This window comes from Perca flavescens, chromosome 8 (assembly GCF_004354835.1).
Source record: "Perca flavescens isolate YP-PL-M2 chromosome 8, PFLA_1.0, whole genome shotgun sequence".
NCBI lineage: Eukaryota > Metazoa > Chordata > Actinopteri > Perciformes > Percidae > Perca > Perca flavescens.
Genome location: NC_041338.1, coordinates 10016817 through 10034778, shown reverse-complemented (window position 1 = coordinate 10034778; position 17962 = coordinate 10016817). Strand labels below are relative to the sequence as shown.

Genomic DNA, 17962 nt, shown 5'->3' with positions numbered 1-17962 from the left:
CTGATAAGTTTCGTTTTTGAGTTAGTAGCGAGTGGCCGGGAGAAGCACATGTAGATATTTCTGGGGTGTATTGTTGTTGTCTGTGTCGCCATCTGTGCTATGTGTGCGTTCAGAGACATGTGAGTACATTGGTGTAAATGTTTACATATGTGTATTTCGGTGCCTTGGGTTTTATATGAATGTTATCTGTTCTGGGATGCTAGTTTGAGATGCAGCATGTTAGCATGGAAAATCGCTAGCAGCATGCTAATGCCTAGTATTATTAGTGTTACATTATTATTGGAGTGTTTACAATGGTTGTGTGGTAGAGAATGATGATTGGGCTGCTGTTACTGAGACCCAGCAGTAAGAAGGCTGCTTTAATTTAATTTAATAAGGAGCAGATGTGTGTTATCTGATATTCTTTGGTTATTTGATATGAGCAGCTATATGTGTATATATATGCATGTGCATGTATGTATGTATATATATATATATATATATATATATATATATATATATATATATATATATATATATATATATGTATGTATGTATGTATGTATGTATATATATATATATATATATATGTATATGTGTGTATATGTATATATACCTGGAGTGAAGGTTATACTAATTACCATTCATTAGCCTTACTAACTGTCAGCACTGTTGTGTTTCTACTTCTATGCTGATATTTCCTTTATTGTTTATTGTAGAACCACACATGCCCTCATGAGGACACAGACAATCATCTGCTAATAAATCCATTGAAGAGCATCACAGCTTTTGACTGCATTCTTACCGATGCACCACAGCGGTCACCTATCCCCAACTAGCCATAGTTACAGTCCTAGTCATCAATCCTCCATTACACCCCCGTTATCCTCCAGCTCTGCCTCTAACATAGAGGGCGTATTAGTCGGATTCAGGAGTTCCTCAAAGTGCTCCTTCCACCGCCCTATTACCTCCTCAGTTGAGGTCAACAGTGTCCCATCCTTACTGTACACAGCTTGGATGGTTCCCCGCTTCCCCCTCCTGAGGTGGCGAACAGTTTTCCAGAAGCACCTTGGTGCCGACCGAAAGTCCTTCTCCATGTCTTCTCCAAACTTCTCCCACACCCGCTGCTTTGCCTCTTTCACGGCAGAGGCTGCAGCCCTTCGGGCCCTTCGGTACCCTGCAACTGCCTCCGGAGTCCTCCGGGATTACATATCCCGGAAAGACTCCTTCTTCAGTCGGACGGCTTCCCTGACCACCAGTGTCCACCACGGTGTTCGTGGGTTACCGCCCCTTGAGGCACCTAAGACCCTAAGACCACAGCTCCTCGCCGCAGCTTCAGCAATGGAAACTTTGAACATTGTCCACTCGGGTTCAATGCCCCCAGCCTCCACAGGGATGCACGAAAAGCTCCGCCGGAGGTGTGAGTTGAAAGTCTGTCGGACAGGGGCCTCCTCCAGACGTTCCCAATTTACCCGCACTACACGTTTGGGCTTACCAGTCTGTCCAGAGTCTTCCCCCACCCCCTGACCCAACTCACCACCAGATGGTGATCGGTTGACAGCTCTGCCCCTCTCTTCACCCGAGTGTCCAAAACATACGGCCTCAGATCAGATGAAACGATTATGAAATCGATCATTGACCTTCGGCCCTAGGGTGCTCTGGTACCAGGTACACTTATGAGCATCCCTATGTTCGAACATGGTGTTCGTTATAGACAATCCATGACTAGCACAGAAGTCCAACAACAAACAACCACTCTGGTTTAGATCAGGGAGGCCGTTCCTCCCAATCACGCCTCTCCAGGTGTCTCCATCATTGCCCACGTGTGCGTTGAAGTCCCCCCAGCAGAACAATGGAGTCCCCCACTGGAGCCCCATGCAGGACTCCAGTCAAGGTCTCCAAGAAGGCCGAATACTCCGAACTCCTGTTTGGTGCATATGCACAAACAACAGTCAGAGTTTTCCCCCCCACAACCCGCAGGCGTGGGGAGGCGACCCTCTCGTCCACCGGGTAAACTCCAACACCCCGGGCGCTCAGCCGGGGCTTGTGAGTATCCCCACACCCGCCCGGCGCCTCACACCCTGGGCAACTCCGGAGAAGAAAAGAGTCCAACCCCTATCCAGGAGTATGGTTCCAGAACCAAGACTGTGCGTAGAGGTAAGCCCCACCAGATCTAACGGTAGCGCTCCACCTCCCGCACCAGTTCCGGCTCCTTCCCCCACAGAGAGGTGACGTTCCACGCCCCCAGAGCCAGCGTCTGCCGCCCGGGTCTGGTCCGTCGAGGCCCCTGACCTTCACTGCCACCCATGTGGCATCGCACCCGACCCCAACGGTTCCTCCCACAGGTGGTGGGCCCATGGGCTGGAGAGATGGGAGCCACGTAGCTTGTTCGGGCTGTGCCCGGCCGGGCTCCGTGGCAAACCCGCCACCAGGCGCTCGCCGACGAGCCCGCCTGCCTGGGCCTGGCTCCAGACGGGGCCCCGGGCTTCCTCCGGGCAGGGTCACTCCATCTCTACCTTGCTTCTTCATTGGGGTTTTTGAACCATTCTTTGTCTGGCCCCTCACCTGAGACCACTTTGCCTTGGGAGACCCTACCAGGAGCACAAAGCTCCAGACAACACAGCCCTCAGGTTCACAGAGACACACAAACCTCTCCACCACGATAAGGTGATGGTTCACGGAGAAGTATATAATGGACCAATATATCCTGTTGCTCTGGACAGAGACCAGTGAAGGCTATTAGAAGCACTTTTCCGGCGATGGCCAGCTTTACTGCGCAGCCTCCAACTGAGAGAATGTGACCTGAGCAACGTGTCTGAAAGTTGTAAGTCTTCTAGTGGCTGCGCTAAGAGAAATCTCAATCATTCCCAATCTTACAGATACGGAGAGTGTAGGTATATGTAAGGAGATAACATGGGCACAGGCTAATTATTGCTAACTAACATGCTAGTTAACATTAGTAATTAAACCTAAACAGCTCATGTAAGTCAAAACTGCCTGCAAGCTTATCCTGTACTATACGGTAATTCCTCTACTATGTGACACAATCGTTAGCCTATTTTTACAAAAACGTCTGCTACGGAGCCATAACGTGAGGTACAAGGTAATGAAGCCTTATATACATTGTCGTGTTTCTTTAGAACTAAACAACGGACAAATAGAGTCTTTAAACGCTTCAGATGTAAAGTTATTCGCAGTCAAGTGACGGTCAGCGGAATGCTAACAGGAGGTGATGGCTTTGTAGCAACAAATGGCGCCATAGATGGCTCGAGTTCTGAAGCAAAGCTTACCCCCTTGGTTCTCTCCGATTTCTCCTCTGCTCTCTCAGGTCTCTGCTGCAACGTCAGTGAGGTGCTGCGTCTAGCGTCACTAGTCCCTTAAAGGGGCAGCGACATGATTTTTCTGTCAGCATACTTTTAATCTTAAACATTAAATTATTGTTGTATTAACATTTTTAATTTACTGATGAATTAACTTTCATTGTCATAAATCACTTTCAAACTTATTTATGCAGCTTTTAAACTATTTATTCTTATTTGTGTCATATTTTAACATGGGTTACACAGATCTTGGTGCCACGGAAATATTCTGGGCCAAAAAGAAACAAATGGACTCCAGGGAGTAAACTCCCCAGAGCTAGGTTAGTAACAAGCATTCCTGGGACAAGGATGCACACTAAAGGAAACTATGAAAAGGAGCGAGCAGCTCAGTGTGTCATAAGAAGGAAGGAATTTCCCCGGCAGTCTAGAATTATAGAATTATAACAGCATAACTAAGAGAGGCAGGTTAAGGAGAGGAGCCTGGTCGGGCAAGAACTCTCCCCAACCGGATCGGGCTGTACTGGCCTGCCTCCGTCTACTCTCAATATATTATTAATTATATGATAGATGAATCCCTGCCCCGCCGGTCTAGGCGTACGCTGCAACTCCTCACTCACACACCTAACTATAAGCTTTATCAAAGAGGAGGGTTTTCAGTTTATTCTTAAATGTGGTGACGGTGTCTGTCCCCCGAACCCAGATTGGGAGCTGGTTCCACAGGAGAGGAGCCTGGTAGCTGAAGGCTCTGGCTCCCATTCTACTTTTAGAGACTCTAGGAACCACAAGTAGCCAGGGGCGTCGGACTAGGGGTAAAACCGATACTGATTACCAGGGCCCAATGGGAGAGAGGGCCCTTGAAAAGTCTGTAATATTTATATATTATTTTCATTTCCTAATTAAATTTCATAATGCATGTCAGATGAAATGTAAAGTTAGTGTATTATCTGAATAACTTGGTTGACTTACTACATTTTGTATACAAAATCTATCTAAGGTCTCACCCACCCCTTGCTAATGCGCCAAATGGTTTAGTCCATCTGCACGCATTTTGTTTACGTTAGCTAGTTCAGTTGAGCGTCTGGTGGAGCGCAAACTTCTGCTGTAGACATGTCTTTCTCAAAGAAAGCCAAATCATGCTACCAAAAAGAAATTAAAGACAGGAGAAGGAGAGAAAACAAAATGAGGGGAAACAATTGGTAACTGACTTTTCATAGAAAGGTGAGCACAAACTGAAAAACGAAATCCATGGTGCTAAACTGTTCGAATATCTCCGTGACTATTAGTGCTAAAAACAAACAGACAACCTATATAAAGAGCAGAACATACACTTTCAAATGATAATTTGGTTATACTTGTAATCTGAGGTAAAGGCTAAATAAATAAACTACACTAACAATGCTGTTTGCATACAACACACCATTGTAATAGCCTAATTTAAAACATGTTTAATTTTAAATGAATAGGCTATAATGTCTATAATTAGCAATAATAGGCTAATCAGTGTCATAGGTAGCTTGGTAGCTCATCGGTAGATACATATCTTGTCAACATGATAGTTACGTCAGATTTAGTAGAAGCAGATGTTAACATTGTGAAACACATGGCCCTCAGTTTCAGAAACTGTCACAGCAGGGAGCAACAGACCCCTCATCCTCCTTTTTGGATTTGAAACAAGGGAAGCTTATATCAAAATTAAAGCAAACCATGTTTAGCCATTTTGACTGAAAGGTGTTAAGTAACACTAATATCTTAGTGTGTTTTATTATATTAGGTTACAATTAGGATAAGAGGTTAATATCAAATGTATCCTTCATAGAGAAAGATGACAGAGAACATCTGATTGAGGATGATGGGAGTGAAGACAGCAGGGAGCATGAGTGTTGCTCTGAGCACAGTGTGGAAATGAAGAACTGGAAACTAAGCAGAGCAGTGCAGACCAGTTTTTGCCAGAGGATCCAAGACTATGGCAAGATAAATGCATTGAGAAACATGGGGGCCCATCAGGACTGCCTATGCATAGGGCCCAAGGTCTGGTGCTACGCCCCTACAAGTAGCTCTAAATTCTGGGAGTGCAGTGCTCTAGTGCAGTGGTTCCCAACCTTTTTTCCTTGGTGCCCCCCCTACTCATGTCTAAGAAAAGCTGAGCCCCCCCCCACCCGAAACCGAAGTTGAGGTAACTCTCGAGATAGAGCCTCTCTTTCTTTTTTGATACAGAGGAGTTATCAGCACTGTTTCTCCGGCATGTTTCATTCATAAGATTGTGATGCCGTGGCGGCAGGAAAATTGAGGATACAACAAAATATATAGTTTTCATACAGACTTTTGTATACATTAGATATTCTAGTGTATTATAATTTGTTTAACATGTGCAAAATTTTTTTTTTTTTTTACCTCAACCTCAAACCAGATAAAGACTCGCGCCCCCCCTGTGATCTTTGCCGCCCCCCCTGGGGGTGCCCGGACCCCAGGTTGGGAACCACTGCTCTAGTGGGACAATAAGGTACCAAGAGCTCTTCTAGATATGATGGTGCTTAACCATTTAGAGCTTTGTAGGTCAGGAGAAGGATTTTAAAATCAATCCTGGATTTTATAGGAAGCCAATGCAGAGAAGCTAGTACAGGAGAAATATGATCTCTTTTCTTAGTTCTTTACAGAACACGCGCTGCAGCATTCTGGATCAGCTGGAGAGTCTTAAGGGACTTATTTGAGCAACCTGATAATAAGGAATTACAGTAGTATCCTGATCAAAAATAACTCCTAGATTTCTGACAGTAGTGCTGGAGGCTAGGGCAATGCCATCCAGGGTAGCTATATCTTTAGATAATGAAGTTCGGAGGTGCTTTGGGCCCAGCACAATAGGTTTTGTTTGAGTTTAACATAAAAACATTCTAGGTTATGTAACAGCTGCTTTTAAAGAAGTTTGCTACTTTTAAATAAAACTAGATTCCCGGGCCACACCAACACAGCAAGAAATGACCAGACAAAAGATGTATATATAAAAGTCATTTATTGCTATTAAAAGTTAAGTTTAAAACATCAAAATAACATCTCAAATAAAACCCAGGAGACAATTAAACCCAAGGAATGATTCAATGCTCTGTCCCAGGGTAAAAGCCTATCCAAGTTCAGTCCAGACTGGAATTGGCTCCGGGTTTTCCTCTGCCGCCAGTACAGAATGTCTCGCTCACACGGTGCTTCAAGTAGTCCGTTCCGTATCCAGAAGTCCTGGACCAGGAATTCTGGGGTGCCGCTCTGCTTCTGTCAGTAAGGAAATTATAAAATCAATCGCAGCCCGGCTCGAGCTCAAATGCCAGAACAAGCTAAACATGTATCAGTGCGGGATAACAAGGACCACTTCCCTTCAGTAGGAGTTTTGCGAGCGTTGACATTGCAGAGTCTAGGGATCGGCTCCAACAGGGCACAGGAGATCCAGCCAGCAGTGACTCAGAGAGAACAGAAGCTCAGCAATCCAATCCGCTGCTACTCCGTACAGCACACAGCACGTACATCCATCCAGCACGTCCCTCTGGTAAGAGATCTAGCCTCCTTTTATTGGGAGTGGTCTGATCAGCTGGCAAATCAGAGCTGATGAATGGGGTTCTACAGGTGTGTCAATTAGTGTTTGTTGTTGCAGTTCGTGATAGAGGGGAAAAATAAATAGTCCACAGCAACATATAATAACGTAAAACCACAGCAAACAATATAAGAAAATCACAGCAAACAATATAAGAAAACCACAGCAAACAATATAAGAAAACCACAGCAAACAATATAAGAAAATCACAGCAAACAAGAGTTTTAAAGCAAAAAATAAATAAGTATACAAAATAAACTAAGCTCAATCACACTGCTCCACTTATTTTATATTATGACAGTTATCCAGGATTTTATATCTTTAATGCACGCTTGAAGTTTAGCTAACTGACTAGTTTCGTCTGGCTTGATTGACAGGTATAATTGGGTGTCATCTGCATAACCGTGAAAGTTGATTGATTGTTTCCTAATAATATTGCCTAGAGGAAACATATATAAGGAGAATAGAATTGGTCCAAGCACTGAGCCTTGTGGAACACCATGGCTAACTTTAGCGTACTTGGAGGATTTATTGTTAATATTAACAAATTGAGAACAATCAGAGAAATAAGACTTAAACCGGCTTAGTGAGATTCCTTTAATGCCAACTAAATGTTCCAATCTTTGTAACAGGATGGTATGGTCAATAGTGTTGAATGCAGCACTAAGATCTAATAAGACAAGTATGGAGAGAAGTCCTTTGTCAGCAGCAGTTAGAAGGTCGTTAGTAATTTTCAAGAGTGCCGTCTCTGTGCTATGATGCATTCTAAATCCTGACTGAAAGTCCTCAAATAGACTATTCCTATGTAGAAAGTCACATAACTGATTAGCGACTACCTTCTCAAGGATCTTTGAGAGAATGGGGAGATTAGATATAGGTCTGTAGTTGGCTAAGACCTCAGGATCGAGGGTGGGTTTTTTCAGAAGAGGTTTTATCACAGCTACTTTAAATGATTGCGGTACATAACCTGTTAATAAAGACATATTGATCATATCTAGTAATGAAGTGTTAACCATGGGTAACGCTTCTTTAAGTAGCCTCGTTGGGATGGGGTCTAAAGGCGTTTTTCCATTACATGGTACCTGCTCGACTTGCCTCGACTCTACTCGCCTCGACTCAACTCGACGCACTGTGCGTCCACTTTCCATTGCAGATTTTAGTACCGCCTCAGCGTGGCTGGTCGTCATAGCAACTGCCGTGGGCGTGGCGTGATAGCGTTGCATTTCCCCCGACTCATTTCCTGGTTGTCCTTCTCCATAAACAACATCAGATCAAGGAGAGGGTTAACTTCTCCTGCTCCAGATCTCCCACCGTGGTCAGAAAGAACAGGGGAGACTCTTTGTTTCTCTCACTATATGACTCACTACTCACTCTGAAGATAATCACCATCACTATCTCACTGATCCCTCGCTCTATCACCCACTTCCCACACACACACACACACACGCACACACCAGAGGAGAAGTATAAACATCAGGCCACCTGTATGCTATGGAGAAAGCTCTGTGTGGAGCCTCCGCAGGACCAAGAAAAACTTTGTTTCAAAAGAAGCTGGAGGCAGCAAACAACCACAGCTGGCTAAACTATTTAAAAATGCTGGGTTGGTTCAGGACCCCCCCTTCCCTCGTCTGTCGCTAGCGGGGTGTGCAGACCACTCTACCTCTGCCTCCCCCCTCCATCAAGTAGGCTACATGGTACGGTGCGTACTGCACACTGCACACTCACATGCCAAATCACTACTGGTCAAATGACTTGAAAGGGCCTCTAACTCACCCAGTAAGAGCGTGAGCCCCATGTAGGCTGAGTCCTTTGCAGCGGCCCGGTTTAAATCCGACCTGCGGCCCTTTGCTGCGTGTCATTCCTTCTCTTTCTCTCCCCCGTTCCTGTCTATCCACTGTCACTATCGAATAAAAAATAATAATAAAAATAAAGATGAATGACTAGTCCAGCTGAGCAGGCATCAAGTATGCCTTTCCAGTTCAATAAACCAAGTACAGCCATCTGACTCACACATCACAAGACAATGTTACAATGAATTAAATCATACCAAAGCATTGTATGGCTCAAGACTATTGCAATATAATGTTCACTAAAAATCACCCAAGCAGAAAGCACAATAGTAATTCTGAAACGTGATTGACTGAAGATACAACAATGCCATCACACAACATAGCTGAGTGCAGGTTGCAAAATAACAGTCACTTAGTCAGCTGCAACTTCACAAACTGCAAAAGACAGCATATACTGCACTTGACAACTAAGTCTCACACCAACATGGCATCAGCATCACAAAATTATGATGCAATACATCTGATATGCATGGCATTTCAATAAACTAAACAAAATATGTACATTATCTGGTCACACGGTCACAACAGATTATATTAGCCTACTCAATTTACCATCCATCTTCTTCCGCTTATCCGGTATCGGGTCGCGGGGGGAGCAGCTCCAGCAGGGGACCCCAAACTTCCCTTTCCCAAGCAACATTAACCAGCTCCGACTGGGGATCGGAGTGCGTTCCCAGGCCAGGTTGGAGACATAATCCCTCCACCTAGTCCTGGGTCTTCCCCGAGGCCTCCTCCCAGCTGGACGTGCCTGGAACACCTCCCTAGGGAGGCGCCCAGGGGGCATCCTTACCAGATGCCCGAACCACCTCAACTGGCTCCTTTCGACGCAAAGGAGCGGCGGCTCTACTCCGAGCTCCTCACGGATGACTGAGCTTCTCACCCTATCTCTAAGGGAGACTCCAGCCACCCTCCTGAGGAAACCCATTTCAGCCGCTTGTAACCTGGATCTGCTGCAAACCGATCCAGTGAGTGCTGAAGGTCGCAGGCCAATGATGCCATCAGGACCACCTCATCTGCAAAGAGCAGCGATGAGATCCCCAGCCCACCAAACCGCAACTCCTCCCCACCCCGACTACGCCTCGATATCCTGTCCATAAATGTTACAAACAGGATTGGTGACAAAGCGCAGCCCTGGCGGAGGCCAACCCTCACCTGAAACGAGTCCGACTTACTGCCGAGAACCCGGACACAGCTCTCACTTTGGTCGTACAGAGATTGGATGGCCCTGAGAAGAGACCCCCTCACCCCATACTCCCGCTAACCTGACTCCGCCAGATGGATTGCTTTGCTCAGCATATCCATCTGGGAACTTTCCGTTGGAGAACTTTTGGGAAGGGGCGGAAATACTGGTTAGCTGATTGGATAAACCATCTGTCTATCACCACCTATGTTGGTGATAGACGTGCCAATTCAACCAATCAGATTAACGAAGCGTATGACGTACTAACAGAGCGACGACGAAAACACAACCACAAGCCGGCTACCCGTTCTGCTGCAGGCAAAGCATGGTTCGTTAGCTCAACAAGTAAACAACATGTCGTTAAAGGATATTTGCCGTTTGTGTAACGAGAATTTACGAATAAAAGGCACCATTACAGGTTCCCGTTTGATATTCCAAACGAAGGATCCTAGAGAAAAAAGCATTAGCGAGCGGCTAACAGAATTAGGGCTACCGCTGTCTGAAAATGTGTCTAGATCTGGTCGGATTTGCATGCGTTGCTTCCGCTTACTTTGTAGACTGGAGAATGACTTAGTCGTTTTTAGAAGATGGTAAGAAGCAGCGAAAGAAACAAGCCCAGCAGAAGCATCAACTTCAACCGTCACGTTACAGGCAAGTGCCGTATCGTCAACCGTAGGCAAGAAACGCTCAGAAAAACGGGACAGAGTGCCAACCCCTTCCAAGATGTGTCCCCAACCCCCAACACCAAAAGCGCCTCCAGCTCCAAAATACTCGAGGCCGACTACAGAGAATGTAATCCCAAAGACGGCACGGCAAAGTTTGACGGAGGTAATTTCAATTAAATGTGAAACATAACTTGTATTTGGTTAAGTCTGTTATTGTGACATTGACATATCAAAGTGCTGAAAAGACTGATTTAACGTTAGGCCTATTATACGGGCAGGAAATGTAACTACTAGGATCCCAAATGACTAAAAAAAGATGATCCTGGAGAACATCAAACCCCATTCCCTACACAGTAGACTGTCAGAGAATCTTATTAAGCCTTGATTGTTTAACCCCCATGTTTTTATTATTTATTATTTATTATAGTTATAGCATATACACGCCCATGATATTTATATCCATATGACATGCACAAATCACCCACACCAGTATGTTATCTTTATAGTGTATAGATTGGCTGTAATTAAAAACTGCCTGATCTGTAATGAACATGGTTGCCTTGTGAGAACATCTTTATCTCGGGAATTTAGCTACATTGTTGCTAAAGGCTTGATGAATCTAGGTGCTGTATCAGGATTTGGCTCCCCAGGATAACATATTCCTAATTTTATGAATCTGAGTATAATAGTTGTTTACTAATGAACCCTTTGGTTTGTGTTTCAGGTTATTATTCACTACCCATCACATCCAAAGGGTGACAGAATTGTATGTCAAGCAAACACAGCAGGCATTGTGGAAAACATCGCAAAGCAGAATTGGAGACGGGCTGCCAATCAGTCAAACTCTTAGAACCACTTAAGCAAAACATCCTTCAAGTCATCGAGGATGAGATCAAGTTCCTTTGTGACCTACTCAAGGGTTTCATGCTTTGGCGGACATCAGCTGATCATTTGAAGGCATTTTCTTTTGCAAACTTGCAGTCAGATCTCAAGTCTATGGCACCACTCACATTTTCCATATTTTCACAAATCACCAAAGGATCTCCCCATCCCGCTTGTGCTTCTGCTGCTATAGCCTTGAAAAAAATGGAACCACGCTTGTCAGCCTTTGCCTACTATGTGAACAGTGTGCTTCAGTATGGTGGGGTGAAAAAAGCAGTTTACAAAAGGTTAAGCAAACTGGGCATAACCACCACGCACATTCATGCTGTTGGAAAACAAAAGCAGTTAGCAACAACCTGCGGCGAAGACTTAAAGCTACTGAAAGTAGGCTATGAAGTCTTCCTTAACTCCCAAAAGTAACATGGAGGCACGGATGTGGATGAAGGACGTGCTATTCCAGGAGCGGAAAACAAACACAGGGATATGGATGCAGAGGGAGCTAGTGCAACAAGAGCACTAAGTGACACGGTGGACCTGGACACAGCTACGCAAAGCATGGAGCAGTGCATCTTAACAGGTGAGAGGGACCAGCCAATAAGGTTGCCAAATTGCTCTATCCATGACAATTGTCAGTGATCTTATTAATGCTTTTGGGGTATTAATGTGTCAGCGCTCAATGCTAACTTGTGTAGCCCACTTATCCATTGTGTTGATTTCTTTTTTCTTTGTTTCTCTACAGATGAAACTACTCAAGGCACTTCAGTTGGTACCATTGCCACACAGGGAGCTATTGGCTCCACCACCAGAACTTTACAGACGGATCTGCAGACTGACCAGGGGCCTGCCGATGGCACACCTGTGTTCACCTTCAGTTCTCTAACGGATGAGGAAATTACACATCTGGGTGTTGGAGTTTTGCCTGTAGAAGCATCACCAACATAGTCAACTCCACCACCTACATATGCTATTATATTTGACAATCTAGACTTTTTTGTTCGCACGCACCACCAGTCTGTCGTCCGAGGGAACAAGTCACTTCACTGGATCCACCACCTTGCGGTCGAAGACAGAGTGCCTTCATATCACCTCAGCAAGGACAAGCCAACTCAGCCAATCATGGAGTACGACATTGGGGACTCCCTCCCTGGCCCTGAAACCCAAGCCCATATGCGCCGTGAATATGTAGTCCTTGCCAGCCGGATACTCACACAGCACTTGGATGCCTTCAAGCCCTTCTCCACAGTCGTGGTTCGTCACATCCCTCACAAGTTTTCAAAGATTATGTCGGAGGCTTCCACCCACGTAAGTATTTATGAAATACACTGTATTGTGTGTTGGACATTCATTTAACTTTGTTGCTTAAGAAGTCACTAATGTACAGGTATGTTTTTTAAACACAAACCTTTGTCACTACAATCCATGCATTCTGTCTTTATAGTACCCTCTTGGAATTATTTTCAAGGATGAAAACAAATCTGGAGACTTGGTGGATGTTCTACAGCAACTCCAGAAAGAGTAAGTGTGAACTAAGGCAGCGGTGGTAAATTTCACAGTGGGCATTTGGAACTGGATAGGAGAAATACTTTCAGCTTTGTCTGAAGGGAAGTGTACTGATAAAGCATGTAAATCTACTTATGTGTCATGTAGGTATACTCCGAAGTTTGGTGAGCATCTTTATTTTCTGTTCCATACTATTGGATGAAGTGGTTAATCAGGTGTGCAAGCACCATTTGCCAGTAGCCTATTGCTTTAGCACTCTGTCTTTTCATTCATGTTTATCTATGCCTTTAGATCTATCACAAGGTCTTCTTCAAAGAAGGCTCTGAAAGAGATCATGGGACACTGCTTTCTAACATGAACAGGCTGAGGTCTGTATATTTGCCTATCATGAATCACACCATGAAAAAAAGTCATTTTAATTGTAGAGTGATTTGGACATTTTTCTCTGTGGTCTTATTTGTTCTTCTTTGTATGTGTGTTTAGTATGTACGCATATTCTGCATGCTGGTTTTTGTGTCGGCATTGTCTGGCCATTTCTAACTACCTTTTTTAAATTATGTTTTTCAGGGTTATACTTTGTGCAGATGAACTCCAGCCACCATGAATTAAGGCTTGGTACTTGTTTTGGTGAGAACTTACTTGTGTACTGTGAGTGGAGATGAAGACCTGCCACCATGAATTTGGCATGAGTCTGCTCCAAAAACAAAAACAAAAACAATTCACATGCAATCTTTTTCTTTTTACAGGAGCAGCAATGCAAAACAAGGCCCACATATTGCATTCAATGCATACAAAGAGTTTGTGCAGAAGGACACTGCTGCTTTCTTCCTGGCTGCTGCGATGGAGCATTTTGGACTGAAGGAGTTTGCTGGTACGAGTTCTTCTAGAAAAACTGCTGTGTAGACCTCAGTTTATCCAGTCATTGTCATCACTAAACCCACTTAGGCCAAAAATACCTACCAAAAATGTCTGTAAAACCTAAAAACCAATCCTACAAAATGGCAAACGCTTTCCCGGCCTTAATGGTAAAATGACAATGCTTAAATGGGTTAAACAGTTGAGCACAATCATGGTTATACACAGACTACCAGTGACTGGTCACTATATTTTTTCGGAAGCAAATTAAATCATTTATTTATATGTAATATTTATAATTCTCATTTTGTCATGTCTGCTGCCTCCAAAAATATGTATTTATCATCATTACTTTTTTGTATGTCTCATCAGATGTCCCAGAAGGCTTCATCCCCGAACACATCCAGACTGGTTCACTGGAGGTGAGAAGGAGCTGGCTGCATGACGTTGTGTCCCAAGTTGTGGACAGATTCGTTGTGTTTCCGGACTCTGCTGACATTTTAACTGGTGCCAGAGACCTGCCTCTAAAGGGACAGGCGCTCCCATGCCGCATGCCAGGTGGTCTACAAGTACTGGAAAGCAAGGGAGAACCATGAGAGGAAACATGGCTTCGCTGTAGCTTCAGTGTCTGTGCCAGATACAGCCAGGCCAGGTTCAAGGGACCACAAAAAAGAACACACAGAAGCAAGACTCTGCTTTGGCTTGTTCCTGTCCAACATGCAGGATGCAGTGAAGGAGAGAGGTTGTTGAGGTTGTATACTGTAGCACTCTTGTTCTATAAGGCATACAGACATACCCAATATGCCTACAGCACACTCCTACTGACCTTGCAGGTCAACGCCACGCTCTCCCCTCACTTGGCTCACAGTCTCACCTGGAACAGGTTCTGGAATGGGAAGGGAGGGGCGGGAAAGAACATCTCACTCGATTTACACCTGGAACACCTCAACAACTTTTTTAAATCCTTCTTTAGGCGCATGGGTCCAAACATATAGCAAGCAGCAGACAGGATCAGCAAGTCCATTGGTGTTCTAAAGGACTTGATGGACACCACCGACAAAGAGCTGGAGGTATCAAAGTCCAGTGGCATCCACCATGCTGATCGCCAGAGTCAGGACATCCTGATCCTGGTTGAGGTGATCAGAGAGGCAGAGCTGTTCAAAGACCAATCAGGCAGAGAGTTCACAGCCTTCCCAAAGTTCAACAGAGACCTTCTCTCAAAACTGCATTACAGTGAGTTGCGGGGATGGATGCGGTCCAAATTGAAAGAGTGGAGAAACCTAACCATTTGAAAACTTTGTAAATATGTGTTTAACTGCACTTGCACGTTGCCTACCTCTGTCACTTCTGAAACTTAAATTAAAAAGAAATAAAAAGGTACCATGGGTTATTGTTTTATTATCACATAGTAACATATAGCAAACTTTTTTTCACAATGATGCAAGTATCAATCTATTTTAACAGGTGAAAACAAACAGTTTTGAGCAACAATGACACTCAGCTTTAATCAATTATATTGGTTCAAGAAACTGTACATTTCAAAGTAAAATCTTTACAAAATCTAAGAGCACAACCTAGGTTGAGTTCAAGTTGAGTAATATTCTGAGTTGTAAGAGACACTAATGGCCCGCACCTGAATGGTGGTGATAGTCAGAGTCTGTGCTGCTGTGTTGGGTTCCCATCTCACTTGAGTCCTCATCCTCATCAAAATAACCTGTGTAGTCAATGTCTGGCTCTGTGAAGCTGTCCTTGTGGGAAGTAGGCTCTATATCCAACTCAATATCACCAAAAACCTCACTAATTACTAGTAAAATTTCTCTTGCATGCCGTGCTCTGAATACTGGAAGGTTAGTAATAATGTAAGCCAAGTCAAATATGTGTTTGCTGTGTTCTACCACTGCCTCGATAAGTTCAGTGCTAAATCCCGTACAGGCTGACCTGCTAGTGAAGAGACGAGCAGTGTCGTTAACTAAAGAGCTCCTGTATTCCTCCAACATATCCCGGACTAAGGTTTTATCATCTTCTGTTACCGCTCTACATTTCAGATCAATGAAAACATCTGGTTCTAACAACTCATGTTTAGGAATAAGCTCTCCACAAACCTCAGATGCACATGAACATACAGAGTGGCAATATGTACAGCACAGATGTCCTGGCTCAACACTTGTGGTGTGCTCCTCAAAATTGCTTAATAATGCTTTTCTAAAGCAGCTGTGTGTGCCTGTGCCAATCACATCTTTAACTGCTTTATCAACCTTGATGGACTGTTTAATAACATACAAAATTGCATGTGATTGCAACCCATTTCTGCCAGCCCGTCCAGCCTGTTGAACAATGTCCTCTACATCGTCTGGTGACCCATACATGACAACATGTGAAACATTTGGAAAATTCAAGCCCATCCCGAGAGCTGTTGTTGCTACAACAACTCTGCAGCTCCCCTCTCCATTAAATGATAACAGCACTCGTTGTTTATGATGTGTGAGTGTCTTACTATGAAACATTCCTATCAGAAGGTTTTCAGCCTTATGATCCTGGTCCCTGTCAATCCAAGCATCTTCACCAAGTTCTGCTTTAATATAGCTGAACACCTTCCCTACTGATTTGCAATAAATAATGATGGGGGACATTGACAGTGCCTTATCTTTGACCTCCTTCACTACCCAGTCCATGCAGCTGAAGTCATTGGAAGGAACCTGTGTCAGTCCAAGTCTGAGGTTTGTCCTGTTTGGGCTCACAGTCACTTCAGTTGCATTCTCCATATGCAGCAGCTTGGTCACCCGGCGTCTGTTCTTTGTATCCGCAGATGCTGTCAACGCTAACACTGGTGTACCTGAAAGACAAAAAGGCAAACACACATAATAAGAAAAGGTAGAAACACGACGGATGACTACAGAGCTTCACTGCTTTGGCCACCAATAACCATTTTAACTAGCTTACCGTCTTTGGCAATGGATCGGAGTTCTCCCAGCCTGGCAAAGCTCTCCCTGAAGGCAGCCTCTCCTTTTGCACCCTCTCCCCTGGTTGACAGAAAACGAAATCCAACAATAAGTCTTACTGAGTAAAGGTTAAAAAACATGCATAGGAAAATTTACAGCAAGGGCAATGTTAAGTTAGCTAACGCTAGCTAGCTTATCACTATGGATAGGTTGTTTGGCATTGACATACAACATAAATATAGAGGTTTATGTAACACAAAAACATTTCATCATTTTGTGACTGTAAGCTGATAGTACTAGTTGTTAGCTAGCTAGCTGACTTGTTAGCTAGCTAGCGTTAGTTTGGCGTCAAGGACTTTGTGGTTCTTCTAATGCCATCGTTTAAAATACAATTAAGTTAGGTAACGTAGCAAACGTTAGTAACGTTTTTAAACTTACCATTTGTATGTGACATGAACATCATAAACGACAATCCCCACCAAGTTGTCACGGTACACTTCTGACGAAAGCAAATTCCTCCATTTCTCATTCAGTAACCAAGATTCAGGTCTACCAAACACCAACTGGAATCGGCCGTGGAGAATGTCCGTGTCGTTCATTCCTCCCAGCTGCAACCAATGGAGACACTACCACCATTATGGGATTCTTCACCTTTCCCATTTTCTTCACGACTAGAGGAGCCAGTTGATATATCAAACTCTTGCCGAAACCAGTCGGGAGAAGAGCAAAAACATCTTTTCCTCCGAGAAAAGCCTCCAGTGCCGTTTTTTGCTCTGCTTTCAATGAATGAATACTTTCTAATTCGGATAAAACTTGCGCGATAGCTACTGTTAAGAATTATATAAGACGTGTTCTTCGATTTCTGGAGGAGGAAGGAGAGGCTGTGGTCGAATTGAAAGTTAAGCAAAAGTTTTAATAAAACAACATGAAGACGACAGTCAAAACACAATCAAACATAAAACATAAAACACTGCCAGCATCAGACTGCAAACTATGCTTCCCCTGTCGGGTCACAGTCAGCAGCCATGCGACATGACAAACAAATGTTACACTGCAGCTGACAGCGGACTGAATCCATGCATCTCCTTGTGGAGTCACATCGAAACAGTCATGTGACATGACAAACAATACGCTGTAAACAGCGGACTTCAACGTGCTTCCCCTGTCGGGGTCACAGATCGAAGTGCCGACATCACATCAGTTTCCGAATTATATTCC

General features: G+C 44.2%; 1 protein-coding gene across 1 annotated transcript; it reads right to left on the bottom strand.

Moving 5' to 3' along the window:
- Window positions 1–14120: 14120 nt before the first annotated feature.
- Window positions 14121–17488, bottom strand: LOC114560664 (putative ATP-dependent DNA helicase Q1). Its single transcript, XM_028586198.1, has 3 exons — window positions 17183–17488; window positions 16746–16825; window positions 14121–16638 (listed from the first exon to the last, which is right to left on the bottom strand). The coding sequence occupies exons 1-3, from the start codon at window positions 17341–17343 to the stop codon at window positions 15425–15427; spliced, it is 1455 nt and encodes a 484-aa protein (XP_028441999.1). The 5' UTR covers window positions 17344–17488; the 3' UTR covers window positions 14121–15424.
- Window positions 17489–17962: the final 474 nt, after the last annotated feature.

Coding starts and splice junctions, on each gene's coding strand:
- LOC114560664 (XM_028586198.1), bottom strand. CDS start 17,343: ATGAACGACACGGACATTCTCCACGGCCGATTCCAGTTGGTGTTTGGT. Junction 16,826..17,182: donor GTTCATGTCACATACAAATG/GTAAGTTTAAAA, acceptor TCTGTCAACCAG/GGGAGAGGGTGCAAAAGGAG. Junction 16,639..16,745: donor CCGATCCATTGCCAAAGACG/GTAAGCTAGTTA, acceptor TTTGTCTTTCAG/GTACACCAGTGTTAGCGTTG.